Source organism: Ptychodera flava, unplaced genomic scaffold, assembly GCF_041260155.1.
Source record: "Ptychodera flava strain L36383 unplaced genomic scaffold, AS_Pfla_20210202 Scaffold_34__1_contigs__length_2629520_pilon, whole genome shotgun sequence".
Classification (NCBI taxonomy): Eukaryota; Metazoa; Hemichordata; class Enteropneusta; family Ptychoderidae; genus Ptychodera; species Ptychodera flava.
Window position 1 is genome coordinate 1,416,783 of NW_027248356.1, and position 14,067 is coordinate 1,430,849.

The 14,067-nt window shown below is 36.8% G+C and overlaps 1 protein-coding gene across 1 annotated transcript in view; it reads left to right on the plus strand.

The window, feature by feature from the left end:
- Positions 1-6,984, plus strand: part of LOC139127640 (serine/threonine-protein phosphatase 6 regulatory ankyrin repeat subunit C-like) — a 279,840-nt gene extending 272,856 nt beyond the window's left edge. Inside the window, exons 8-9 of the mRNA XM_070693555.1 lie at positions 6,544-6,642; positions 6,928-6,984. Of these exons, the coding sequence (XP_070549656.1) occupies positions 6,544-6,642; positions 6,928-6,984 (156 nt within the window). The remainder of the gene's footprint in view (positions 1-6,543; positions 6,643-6,927) is intronic.
- The last annotated feature ends 7,083 nt before the right edge of the window (positions 6,985-14,067 follow it).

Genomic DNA, 14,067 nt, shown 5'->3' on the forward strand with positions numbered 1-14,067 from the left:
TAGCTTACCTTCTGACTCGTGAAGTGCACCCAAAAATCTTGCAAAACGCAGGAAATATCCCGAAGTCCAGAGTAGTAGCGAGTTCAAGCTTCAACTTTTCTTTACGCACAATGGCATGTATTGCGTCACAATTTGGCTATTACATCAATTGTTACTATTCCCTAATTACATGTCTTTCTTCAGCGTGCAACAACAGGGTGCTACACTATAACCGTAACAGCAATGACGCGTTGAAATAGGTGGAGCTGGCTCTGCAGCAGTGACGCAGTTGAAAATAAATTGACCTTGAACATTGACTTTCAATGCGTGTTAAAAAAAAAAGTCTACAATAAAACAACCAAAACATCACCATTCAAATACATACAAAATGCATGGATAATCCATAGTAATGTGGACACCAAGTTTTGAGATTCTCAAACAAATATTTGTGAAGAACAAAGATATTCAACCTAAAAATGAAAAAAAATTCTTAAAAATATAAAATTAATAATATCCCTCTAAAATTAACAGTTTTTTAAAGGATTGACGCTACCTACCTACACACAAAATATCGACACATTCTGCCCGGTGGTTACCGAGTTGCAGCATCTTCACCAATTTTCACTTTTTGTACCTCATTTGAATATTTTTGACACATACATCTTCATTTGAACAAATTCACATCTCCAACCTAGGATGCCTCTAATTACCAAATATGAAGACATATCGTCTTGTAGTTTTTGTGTTTTTGATCCGGACGGACTAACAGACATACATACATACATACATACATACATACATACACACAGACGCCATTTTGCCACCTTATACGAATACCTCCCATTTGCATATATACATATGCATATATGGGAGCGTAAAAACGTTTATTACCCGCAGTACAGCACAGAGTAGTAAAGAAAGAAGATTTAAAATACTCAAATATTACCCGCAATGAAATACAGAGTAATATATAGTAAATAAAAACGTTTGCTGCCCGCAATACAGTACACAAATACAGTACAATAGAATACAGGGCAATATATAATATATAGTAATTGGCACTGTAAAATACAATTACTCGTAATTAAATACAGAGTAATAATAATGTAATACAGTCGGAGTGTTCCTCAAATTTCCAACAATATGTCAGCAAAACGTTACGTGACTTTGCAGAGAAATTGACGGAAAGTGCTTTCTTTATTTAATAAAAATGTACAATAGCTAGGTCGGAACACAACAAAAATTCATTTCCTTATAAAACGACCTTTAAAAATGTCTTGAAACTCGCAAATAAAAAAAGTGTTTTACAACAAAGACGGGAAACGAAGCACAAAAACACAAACTGCTCAAAATTCTAAAAAATGATGTCTCGAAAGAATGGAAACGAGACACGAAAATACAAACTGCACAAAATTCATAATAACGATGTCTCGAAAGAATGGAAACGAGACACGAAAAGGGAAAAATAAATGTCCCTTAAAATGACCAAAGTACTGTGCGTCACCGGTCTATAATTGATGTTTCGTGAGCACAGAATGAAAAAAGAACTTGAGATGTTAATGTTCCCCTATTACGCTATTTTTGCTCTACTGAATGGTAGAATTCCGAAACTGATGGTGAATATTTCGTTGACCGCACAAAAATGCGCAGTGCAAACGTGGTGTGCGTAATTCGCTATTGTCAGCAAGAAAAAGGTGCGAGGAAATCTGGCTGCCACCACAGAAATACCACACAAAAATTTCCCGCCAACAAATTGTTTCACCCAAACATGAGCAAATATGAACTTACACCCAGATGAGAAACTTACTTAAAACAGTTACAGCGAGGTTGCCCTCCCCTGTTCCGTCGCAAGATTTACAGCAACACCTGGAAGCTTGTTCTTGATTTTCTCTTAGCCGTCACTAGCTTCTAAGTCTCTCACCCGAAGAAACTGTGCTATAGCTAATTTATTTGGGGCAAGTGTTGAAAATCAAAAAAGCACTTGGGCGTCCCAACTCTACTCGTAAAACTTTCCAAGCACTTTGACGTATTCTACCTACTCGTAAACTCGTACTTTCATTATGAATATGCCACGTAACTCTACTCGTATCACTTTCAAGTGGAAGGCCACTTGACGAGTTTTTCCGTGAGGTACTCCGACTTCTACTAAGAGAAATAAAACTCTAAGTTTTCTCGCCTTTTCCCACAAAGGTTCAGAAAAGTCGCAGCGCCAATTACAGTGTTACCCAGTGATATAAACTCGGTGGACTTACCAAGTCTTTGTTGCACTGGACCCACAGAAGGCTTTACGTGAGACGTCTGCTCAGTTTGGCGGTTGATATCGTTCTGCTGTTTCATGGAGGGGAAACGCGTAATGTACATGCGAGGCATTCCATGAATACAACGGCGGAGCAGCACCTGTGCAAGAGGGTGCCGCCAACGGCCGAAAGCCCGCATTTCACTACAATGCCATTGATTCTCACGTAAGTAGTCCAATGTTTGATATGTTGCATATTCTTTTGCGTGATTAAAAATAACTATTCACACACTAAATTCTTAAATCAATTGCTCAGTCACCCCTCACTTTTAATACTTTCCATACACTCTGGTTTTTTTGGCAAAATTAAAATGGTATTGAACTGTAGATGCGTGTGTTATTTTCCCTAAGTTATTTCTGCTCGAACAGCATAGTTTGTTTCTAAATGCGTGAATGGACTGAATTTGATAGAGCAAGTTGCACAAATCAACCATCTACTGCACAGGGTATTGATTGACATAATTCCATAGGTTGGCTTTTACATGACATACATGCTTCTTTGAAACCATGTTGCTTTGTCAGTATGTAGCTCAAAATTACACAACCAATGATGGAAGATTTTCAATTTAGACATTTTTATTTGCCAATGTACAGAATGTAGAAATAGGAAAATCTGCCTTACAGTAGACTACAAGGGGGAAACAATTTAAGGGAAGTCATATTTTGTTTAATAGTGTTATTGTAAAGCTTGAATTACACAATTGTACATGCATATTAAAATATATACAACTATTGCATACAGTGAACCTAGGATACTATTATGGGGAGGGGGCATTTATGATAATATGAAGATTTGCAGGACATGTAGTATACAGATAATTGCTTTATATTCTTTATTTGTAGAGGAGAAGGCAAACATAGTGGTCTGCAATAAAGACACAACAGAATCATACCAAACACATACAAGATGTTCTGGACGGAAAGCTGTAAAAGAAGCATTTTCAACCAGATGGATTCTTCATCCAAACTGACAATGAAAAGAAAAACCAGGAGCTACAGGTCTCTTTTCTAATCAACTTTGATGGTGTAGCACTTTTCTGTTCATAAAAATTCAGTGTTTGGCCTGTTCACATTATTGTGAATGATCTCCCTTAATAAAGGTACGGAATGCTACTGAATTTACAGGTAATGTCCTAAGTATGGGCTATTTCTGCTTGACCACGTTACTTACAAAATTGTTTCATTGTGTACAACAAGTATGAAGGTAAAGTGCATACTTTATTGTCCCAATCCAGTTTTCTGTTCAGATGTGTGTGTTTGCAAAAGGGTAGAACATCTTGCTGTCATAAATCAATTTGAAGAGTTGAAAGAAAAAATTGTGACTTACAGTCTTTTCACCGTTCCATTCCACATATTTAACTTTTACATAAAGAAAAACAAGCAGTTGTGGCCATCCCTGTAAGCCAAATTTTATGAGGTAATGGTTTCCGTTGCTACACTCAACAAAGAATGTAACTTTATTTGTCCCGTTCCTAATACATTTGAAAAAGACTGATTTGGACCATGCAATGTGCCTGATTTAAAATTAAATAAAGATGAATTTACTGTATATTAAATATTTTGTAGATGCAGTTTTATTTAATATTAGTGTTTCATCCAGGGTGGCATCAACAGGGGGTTCCCCCTTTACCAGAAAATTTAGGGGGGATTTCACCAGTTAATTCATGCATCTGTTCTACCTGTATCTCTAAGGTGTGACTGGCGCCATTTCATGGGGGGCTGGTCCCCCCTTTACAAATTACTAGGGGGTGCCAACATGTCAGCTGAGGGGAATCCCCCTGTCCCCCTCTCTAGATGAAACACTGTAATATATAAGCATTCATGCATGATTGCAAACAATGATATAGTTTTTGGAAGTGCAGTTCTTGTGTAAGAAGAACACAAATTTAGACCACTTTGTCATCATGCTATTTCATAGTCATGCGAAGGCAAGTTGTGTCAGCTAGCTCTATATGTAGTCTCCTGGATGAAATGGTTGAGCATTAAAGGACATGTGAATACCACAAGTTAGCACAAGCAACGTGTGAAATAGATGTTGCTGTCTCAATCTGTGGCGATTTCACTCCCTGATTTCAGAATTCAGTTAGCCATCCAGTCAGAGTGTACAGTTGAAGCGTACCCACACTATACATATATCTGACTTAGACTCTGCTGTAAATTTTCTTCGCAATTTCTGACTTTGACTGCAGTTATCTGCTTAGAGTGCACAGTTAAGTTAGACTCTGTAATGATGAACTCTGGCAAAGACCATGGCTATTGTAAAGTTATGTAGGTTTTGCATAGCCTTTGAACTGTCGACTATTCTAACCTTGCACTCTCATGAAGATTTTTGGCAAAATTGTAGGGACTGAGCGTGCTCGGACACTACAAACTGTTTCTTAGGGCAGCTTCATTCAATTTTTTTCTTCCCTTAGGCATGTGCAGTAGGATTCAAGTATATGCATTTACTACATTTTTTCCAAAATGATACTTTTTACAGGGTCTGAGTATACATTAAATCTACTTTCCGGTATTTTTTGGTAAGGGTTAACTTTGGCTAAGGGGACCTCTGGAATATGTGTAAGAGGAGTTGTCATGTACCCAGGGACGCATAAATTTGTAAATGAAGGCTGAGGGTTTAACAGAAATTGCAGCCTGAACTGTATCACATACATCTATAACTCATCATTGTAAAATACTCGATTTTAGGAAGGCCATTGCTTTTAGGAGTTCCTTCAAGGAATTTTACATCAATGACTAAACTACTCTCAAAACCAACATTGCTTCGTTCTTTCCACTTTTGATAACTTTCATTCACAAATTTTGATAGTTTCCATTCAACGGGCATTACCGTTCAATTTCAAAGCAAAACCGAGGAAATGTGCTAATTTGCATACTGTCAGTAATATCACTGTAAACTTTTCAATATCTCATGAAACACTGGTTTATTTGAAATTATTGATTGAGCTTTAATTACAACTATGAACACAGTACATCTGTAGCACTACGAACCATGTTTTTGGCATCCTAACCAAGGACAAGGTGCATTATCAGAGTCCACTGAACTTAACTCAATCTGTTTAATTATTTGTATAAATCTTTGAGTTGACCATCATAATAATCTACATCCATAGTGTATGATGCATCACGTCACATCACCTTTGTGCACTGATCTGTTTTCAGATAAGTTTACTGATAATATAAGCATTTGTGACATCTTACACACATCAAGGGATTGAACTTTTTCATTAGGGTTTGGGTAAGATGATTATGATGGTAAAATATTTCTGAGTGTTACTTCAATTTTTTTGTCTGCTTTGGGCAAGGCAAGGTGTTTGGTCAAAAAACAAACAAATCAGCAAAACACTGCCATATCATATTACATCGTCACTGTGCATTGAAAATGTGAATTGTTCTGCCCTTTGTGCTATGCAAAGAACAACTTAAATTTCCGTTTACTAGCTCTCTCAAATATTGAAAATGGAGAAATACTCATTTTACGCCTGATAGTATCAAGAAGAGCCAATATTATAATTTTCTTTCTTTGAGAATTATACAGAAAATAACAAATCATATATACTACTGTTTTCAAAAGAAGAATAAGTTAATCAGATTTTGATAGGCATTGTCTTTGTAATGTTGGCAGCCATGCGTGGTAGTATTATTTTAGCACACTTTTTTATAGTTCAAGCGTATCACATGATTTTTGTATGTATATTTTATATGCAACTTTGTTAATGCATTGTTTTAAAATATAAACACAAGACATTGCATCTTATCGCATGACAATAGTATCCCTTCACCTGCATTTTTGCTGGTTTATATTATATTTCATCTATTATCCATACCCTAGTGTATTTCTGTCTCTCTAACCATGTATAAGAATGACAATATTTTTGAGAGTGTGGGTTAATTAAAATTATGCAAGCTCTGCTTTCTTGCAAAGAAAAAAAATTGTAACTTCTTTATCTAGGCCTAGTGTATTCAGGTTGGTTTTCTAAAACCATATCTAATTTCTGTAAAGTTTTTTTGTCTGTACTGCACTATATGTGACTCATTTGACAAGGAAACATTTTTAAGGTGTAAGGATCTAATACTATACCGAATTATGTTGCAAATCGTTATGAATGAAATGTATTTATATAGAAGTAATTGCCCTAATATGTTAGCTTGTACAAGATTTGTTCTCCTCTTATGTACAGATGTGTTTGCTGATGCAAACAAAATGTGTATATGTATAGTTAAGTTGATTCAGATATACTAGCTTATTCATTTTTTCCTTTCCCTAGTACAAGGATACTCCCCTAATCTGGGCAGCAAGACAAGGCCATTCAGATGTGGTGAGGATTCTGATTAATGCTGGTGCAAACAAAGAGGCATGTAATCGGGTAAGTTACTACTGTTTAGAGTATTCTGTACATGGATACAGTGTGTCATGTACTCTGTATTAATGCAAAGTTTGATGTAAGGTGGTATTTTCCTTTTTTATTTTTTCCGATCTGTGATACTTGCATTGAAATATGATGTAAGTTATTGATAGGATACTCGTCTCCTATCAGAAATAAAAACAAAAGAACTTCCTTGGATTCTTTGCTGTCAGTCTTCTCAATAAATATCACCACTGAGTCTTTGTGTCACTACATTATTCAGATTTTGAACTTTTTCATTAACAGAAGAATGTACCATCATTTCAGATAATATGCACATCTTCAGAATACTCATACATATAGAGTTTTGCATTGTTGATGCTACAAAAACTTAGGGATGTGGAATAAACCCCCGTTGAAATATGAGACGAATGTAATTAGTCCCCACGGACACCGTCCGGGGGGACTTATAGGTTTGGTCATGTCCGCGCGTGCGTGCGTGCGTCCATGCTTCCGTGCGTCCGTCCGTCCGTTCACGCAGATATCTCAGACATGCCCTGGTCAATTTCTTTCAAACTTTGCACAAGGATAGTACCCTACCCCATACAGATGCACGTCGATTTGTTTCACGATGCGATCAAATTTGGCCGTGTAAGAGGACTTTTTAGTTTTCACCTCCATAGACTCCCATGTATAAGGCCAAGAAAAATAAAAATTTAGTTTCTCATCGTATTCATATCGCAAAAAGGCATGCAGTGACACAGTTTTTAGTCCCCACGGATGAGTCCAGGGGCCTTATAGATTGGGTCATGTCCGTCCGTGAGTCCATCCGTGAGTCCATCCGTTCACACAGATATCTCAGGTATTTTGACAAAATATCATGTGACCTTGGTGACCTTTGACCTCAAATATATATTTGTCCATAACTCAGTAACCACTAGTGCTACACCCTTCATATATGGTATGATGGGACAGCTTATGACGCCACATATTATACCTCATTAATTATGCGCATATCTAATTTTGAGCGAGCCAATAGAGCTACAGGTCTGATTTTTGGTATATAGGGATAACTTAGCAATACAATTTTTTTTTTTCAAAATGTCACATGACCTCGGTGACCTTTGACATCAATATACATATTTGTCCATAACTCAGTAACCACAAGTGCTACACCCTTCATGTATCAGTCTGCCACAGAACCCCTGATTTGGGGTGTGTCCGGTACCAGCAATTTGATTGGATCTAAAGTGATGACATCATGCATGGTACTTCTAACTATGGAACGGGGATATTGCCAGTTACATGTGATCCAAAAATAATTATTAAGTGCTTCTAAACTATATTATTTCTCGCTTTCTCAGCTGCTAATTTATCTGAAACTCCTACTAAGTAATTGAATCGCAAATATTAGAAATATCTGTGCAAATACAAGCCAACCGTACTGACATTAGCATCTACTTCGGCCCCACAATAAAAATGGTTTCCGCCAGCGCAGACTGTGGCGATGACCCGAATGACCCAAGCGCATTCGATATATGCCACAAGTACCGCTGCGATATCACAACTAGACAGCAACAATGATGAACTAGATTCAAATAGGTAGCGTTTTAGATAGCCACATGCCGAATCAAATGTTGAAACATTTTTGACAGCATGTTGATTAATTATCAACGTAATTATCAATGCCCTCGAAAGCAACTGTGTTGTCTTTTGCACGTTTCGCTCAAGACTTTAGTGATACAATACAATTTTCGTTAAAAGAAGAATTTTGTGATCGCTAGTGTTGCCAAGGGCTTTTGACACGTTTGCTAACAATGAACTGTATCAAATTATATCACAGCGTGTGGCTTGGCCACGCTTCATAAATTCAGAGCTCAGTAATCATACAAAGCGTTCACCTACTGACTACTGTAAAATATACAATAATATTTCACCGACTTTTCAACACACACTGTTGAACGTGATAAACTACTTGATTATTAATTGAAAAATACGATGAAAATACTCCAACTCGGCATGAAGGTATTTAATCAGTACCAGTCACTCACCAACAACTGGACTAGTTTGCACCCGGTGGCACTACTAAAGCGCTCAAACAAACAGGAGCCTACGTTATGTAGATATAATTCGTGCAAAAAACATCAAAACTTTCAGAATACAGTATTGAAAGTGATTTCTACAGTAAAATGAAGACGGCAATGAAATGTTCAGCAGAGATGAAGACGAGCTGGTGTTTCGTTCGGGGCTACTTGCGCGTAAATGATGAGTGACCTTGGTTAGTAATATATTCATTTACGTCGCCTTGTGTCAATAATGAAAGTAGCTAACCAATGGCGGTTGCCAAAATATGTCATGTGACATTATTGTTGGGCGTGTCCTTAGGACCTGCCAGAATTTCCCGCCAAATGCAATATGCCAAAAAAGAAGCATGTACTGCCCATTTTACCTTATATAGAGGGTGACCATGCAAAATTTGAGTGTCAGAGTTTAGTAGGAGGAGACCAGACTGTGTTGCATATGCTATGATTGGATAGAACAGTGTTTACTGCCCTCAATTTGAGGAATTTGACATGTGTCACTTTACAATTTTATGACTGTCATCACGATCCGATGACGTTCTAAAGTTTGACTAGGGTACAGCCTAGATATTGATGGGCAGCTTGAAAGAGCATGTTGTCCGGACTAACCCACTGGAAATTCAACGGCATCGCTGTGTGTGTTTTCGTATTTCAGTGGTGTGTTGAAGTGGTTGAAATTGTACAGAATTTTACGTTTTTACTCGAAATTCGAGTGTCTTCAAACCAGTCGTCGCGTCAGAATTCCACCCAATTTTACAACGTAGGTTTTTAATGTCAACGGTATTACACGCTGATGACAATATTGTGCGTATTTCATTTTTGGACACAAAAGTACACGCTCGCGAAAATGTACTGCTCCAACCCCCGGAAATAGTGCATGTTGGATTCTACTGTTGACAGGCCAGTAAAAGTATGCAAGCATGACCACCAATAGGTTACTTCCATTGGCGGCATGTTACTGTACATGATTCTAGTCTCTGGTTCAAAACTAAATAAACGCTGTGATCTGTACGACCTCTTAAAAATCCTTAAAATCAACGATTTTGACAATTTACCACCTGTGGTTTCTGGCGGTTTACGAGACAATGACCCATGCGATCACCATCTGATCCATTCATCATTAGTCAGGAAGGTATCAATCGTAATCGTACACGTGTCTTCGCATATCGTTCTTTGGACACAAAAGTACACGTTTTTGAAGTTGTTTATTGCAAAATAAGCTATTTTTAGCTACCGGATTTAAAAAAAATGATAATTGCAATAAAACTGGGTAATTTTGTGACATATGGCTTTGATGGTATTCTTTCGAACTTGGCCACAACGTCGAAATAAAAATAAACACGGAGCATCGCGAACTCGTGTTGAAATGCCGAGTTGAGAGAGTTGTTGTTTTCCACTGATCAGCGAGTCCCGCCGAGAACGCCATTTTGGCCCAAATTACCCTTGATACAATGGTATCGGAAATCAGGGGTTCTGTGGCAGACTGTATGGTATAATGGGACAGCTTATGACGCCACATATTGTACCTCATTCATTATGCGCATATCTTATTTTGAGCAAGCCAATAGAGCTAGAGGTCTGATTTTTGGTACATAGGGATAACTTAGCAATAAATTTTTTTGACAAAATGTCACGTGACCTCGGTGACCTTTGACCTCAAATATACATATTTGTCCATAACTCAGTAACCACAAGTGCTACACCCTTCATATATGGTATGATGGGACAGCTTATGACGCCACATATTGTATCTCATTCATTATGCACATATCTAATTCTGAGCGAGTCAATAGAGGTGCCTAGGTGACCTTTGATCTGAAATATACATATTTGTCCACAACTTAGTAACCACAAATGCTACATCCTTCATGTATTGTATGATGGGACAGCTTATGACGCCACATATTGTACCTCATTCATTATGCGCATATCTAATTTTGAGCGAGTCAATAGAGCTAGAGGTCTGATTTTTTGGTATGTAGGGATAACTTAGCAATACAATTTTTTTTCAAAATGTCACGTGACCTCGGTGACCTTTGACCTCAAATATACATATGTGTCCATAACTCAGTAACCACAAGTGCTACATCCTTCATATATGGTATGATGGGACAGCTTATGACGCCACATATTGTATCTCATTCATTATGCACATATCTAATTCTGAGCGAGTCAATAGAGCTAGAGGTGTGATTTTTGGTATATAGGGATAACTTAGCAATACAATTTTTTTGACAAAATGTCACGTGACCTCGGTGACCTTTGACCTCAAATATACATATTTGTCCATAACTCAGTAACCACCAGTGCTACACCCTTCATATATGGTATGATGGGACAGCTTATTACGCCACCATATTGTACCTCATTCATTATGCGCATATCTAATTTTGAGCGAGTCAATAGAGCTAGAAGTCTGATTTTTGGTATAAAGGTATAATCTAGCAAAACGATTTTTTTGACCAAATGTCATATGACCTGGGTGACCTTTGACCTCAAATATACATATGTGTCCATAACTCAGTAACCAAAAGTGGTACACCCTTCATATATGGTATGATGGGAGACCTTATGATGCTTCATACTGTACCTAATTAATTATGCGTATATCTAATTCTGAGCAAGCCCATAGAGCTGGATGTCTGATTTGTGGTATATAGGGATAACTATAGATATAAATTTTTTGACGTTTTGACGTTTATGTCGATAAATACGTAACCAGAAGTGCTATGTCCTTTATATCTATACCCTCCAATTCTGACAGGATATTAGACTTAAGATGTCACATCTTGTACCTCATTATTATGCGCATATGTATTTCTTGGCTGGCCAATACAGTTAGAGGTCTGATCTATTTCCCTGATTTGGAACCACAACTTAGACAGCCTCATGTGTTTCAAATTGGGAACAACGACTTAGACCTATGTGCCCATAGATCTCAACATATACGCTCCAGTGATACTTCTTAATGACCACAAATCCCTGCCCCATCAAGACTAATACTCCTATTACAAGTGGGGACTGTGTCATTGTCAATGACTTGTTTATATATAAAATGTTGTTGTTCAGGTGAAAATTGTGAAGACACAATTTGTTAATGTGTTGTTCAAACTTCAAACCTACGAATTATGCCATCATTCTAGTCAGGGGAAACCTTTTTGTATTTACACTATAGAAAGGATGACCCTGTAGCTAATTTATTGTTTCCGTTTCCCCTAGTACAAGGATTATACTCCTCTAATCTGGGCGGCAGAGGAAGGCCATCCAGATGTGGTGAGGATTCTGATTGATGCCGGTGCCAAACAAAGATGTATGTAATCAGGTAAGATAGCACATATTTGGTATATGATGTACATGTGATACATTGCACCCAGACTAAACACAAAGTTGGGTGTTAGAAGGATTTCTTAGTTTCATTTTTTTCCAGTTAATAAAAATTCTTTGCAATGAAATAAAATGTTTGCTATGATTACATGCTATTTTACTAGCAGAAATAAATTAAATGAATAAAACAAATAAAGAACTCCCGTGTATTATTTGCCATCAATTTTCTCAACAAATATTTCCACCTTATCTTTGTTACACTTTAATCAGACTGTGAAATTTTAAATTTAATAAGAATAATATGTTAACACTTGTATGAAAATCATGTTCAGCTAATATGCACATCTTTTGAACGCCCAAGTGTACAAAGTGGTACTGCATTTGTAGTGTGGATGCTACCTACCAATTATGGATGTAGAAAAAAATCCCTGTTGAAATATTCTATGATTGTGTAATGTATAATATATATTTCTTAATGTCAACATTACTGGCACAACATGAAGTTATGTTTACATTCATCGGTAGATCTATACATACTTGTTACTCAGCTTGTTTGTCCATATTACATTCCCCTTTCTTTCACAGGATGGAAAGACAGCACTGATGTTGGCTCTTGATAATGGTCATACTGAGGTGGCAAAGCTGTTGAATGCAAGTACACCAGCAAAGTGAATGAAATCCGAGTAGCTGAATGAAATGCAAGTAGGTGAGCATCCATACATACATAATAATGTTATTTTACTTTAATTGAAGATAGCGTTGATAAGTGCTCCTTCCTAGAACCTTTGTTACTTCAACTCAATTGAAGGGACATAGCTAACCATTAGTATGTATATGTGTTAATAAAATCGGATTGCCATTTTGTTCACTTCTATATCTCCGGTAACTCTATTGAAAGTTTGATCTGTAGCAAGATGTTTGCACAAATGGATATTAAAATTGCCAGCCAGTTCCATTGACATGCATGTAGAGATGCATGAAAATATTATTGTCATAAAGATAATTTGCTCGAAATGTGCAGTAACATATCTTATTATCAAATGCCAAATATATAATTCGGAAAGTGGAGTCCCTTTGATAGATGTCTTAGTCAAGTTGCAAAATTCTGCTTTCATTACAAAACAATCAGGAGAAAAATTGCCCACTCTGTAGTCTTTCTTTAAAAAGGCATTGGCATCATCATTGCTTTGCAATCAACCCACGTATTTCTCTATACATTTTAAAATAACTTCTCAATAAACTTTTTCTATTTACACTTTCAAGGAATGACAGTGCTCCCTACTACTCTTTGAAGCCTGGATGAGCTAGCTGTGTACATTTTAAGGCTGTGATGTATTTCCACGAGATATCTTCTCATTGTTACGGACAATATATTCAATATGTGAAATGAAAATATTCCTGTACTCCCAAATGGTTGACTTACTTGAATTCATTACTTATTTCACTCTTAAAGAAATTTCCTTGACCTATTGGAAATGAAACTATTGGCACACAAACTTGGTCTCTGTTACCTTATTAGATGAATGGAAGAATCCAGTCACTACAAGGACAATGTCATGAAGATGTAATGGCATGGGTGATACAACTTTAAGATAGCTTACAATATGCATAAAATCAAATACCCTTCGATGATTAGAATTATATCATATTTGTATAACTTCGGTCCCTGTGTGTTTATATTTCTGAAAAGTATAGCTTTAAAGTTTTCCATGTTTTGTAGTCAGTTGTGTTGTATAATAAACTGTGTACTTGACTGAAGCAAAGATAGGCATTACTTTAATTGTGTTTAGTCTATGTGATAACAAATGTATTGGTCACAGTGCAAATCTATTGCATTGGTAAGTGATAACAAATGATAATGACGTTTCAGTACAATCGCTTAGCTGTAAATGATTTTGCAGAGGATTGTTTTTCTCCAGAAGCATTAGTTGTCACCATTTTTTTGTTGATGGAAACATTATTTTCACCCTGCAATAGGTGACTATTTCAGAGTGTACTCATTCTCACTTATTAGAAAATTCATTTCTTTCATATCAGCCAT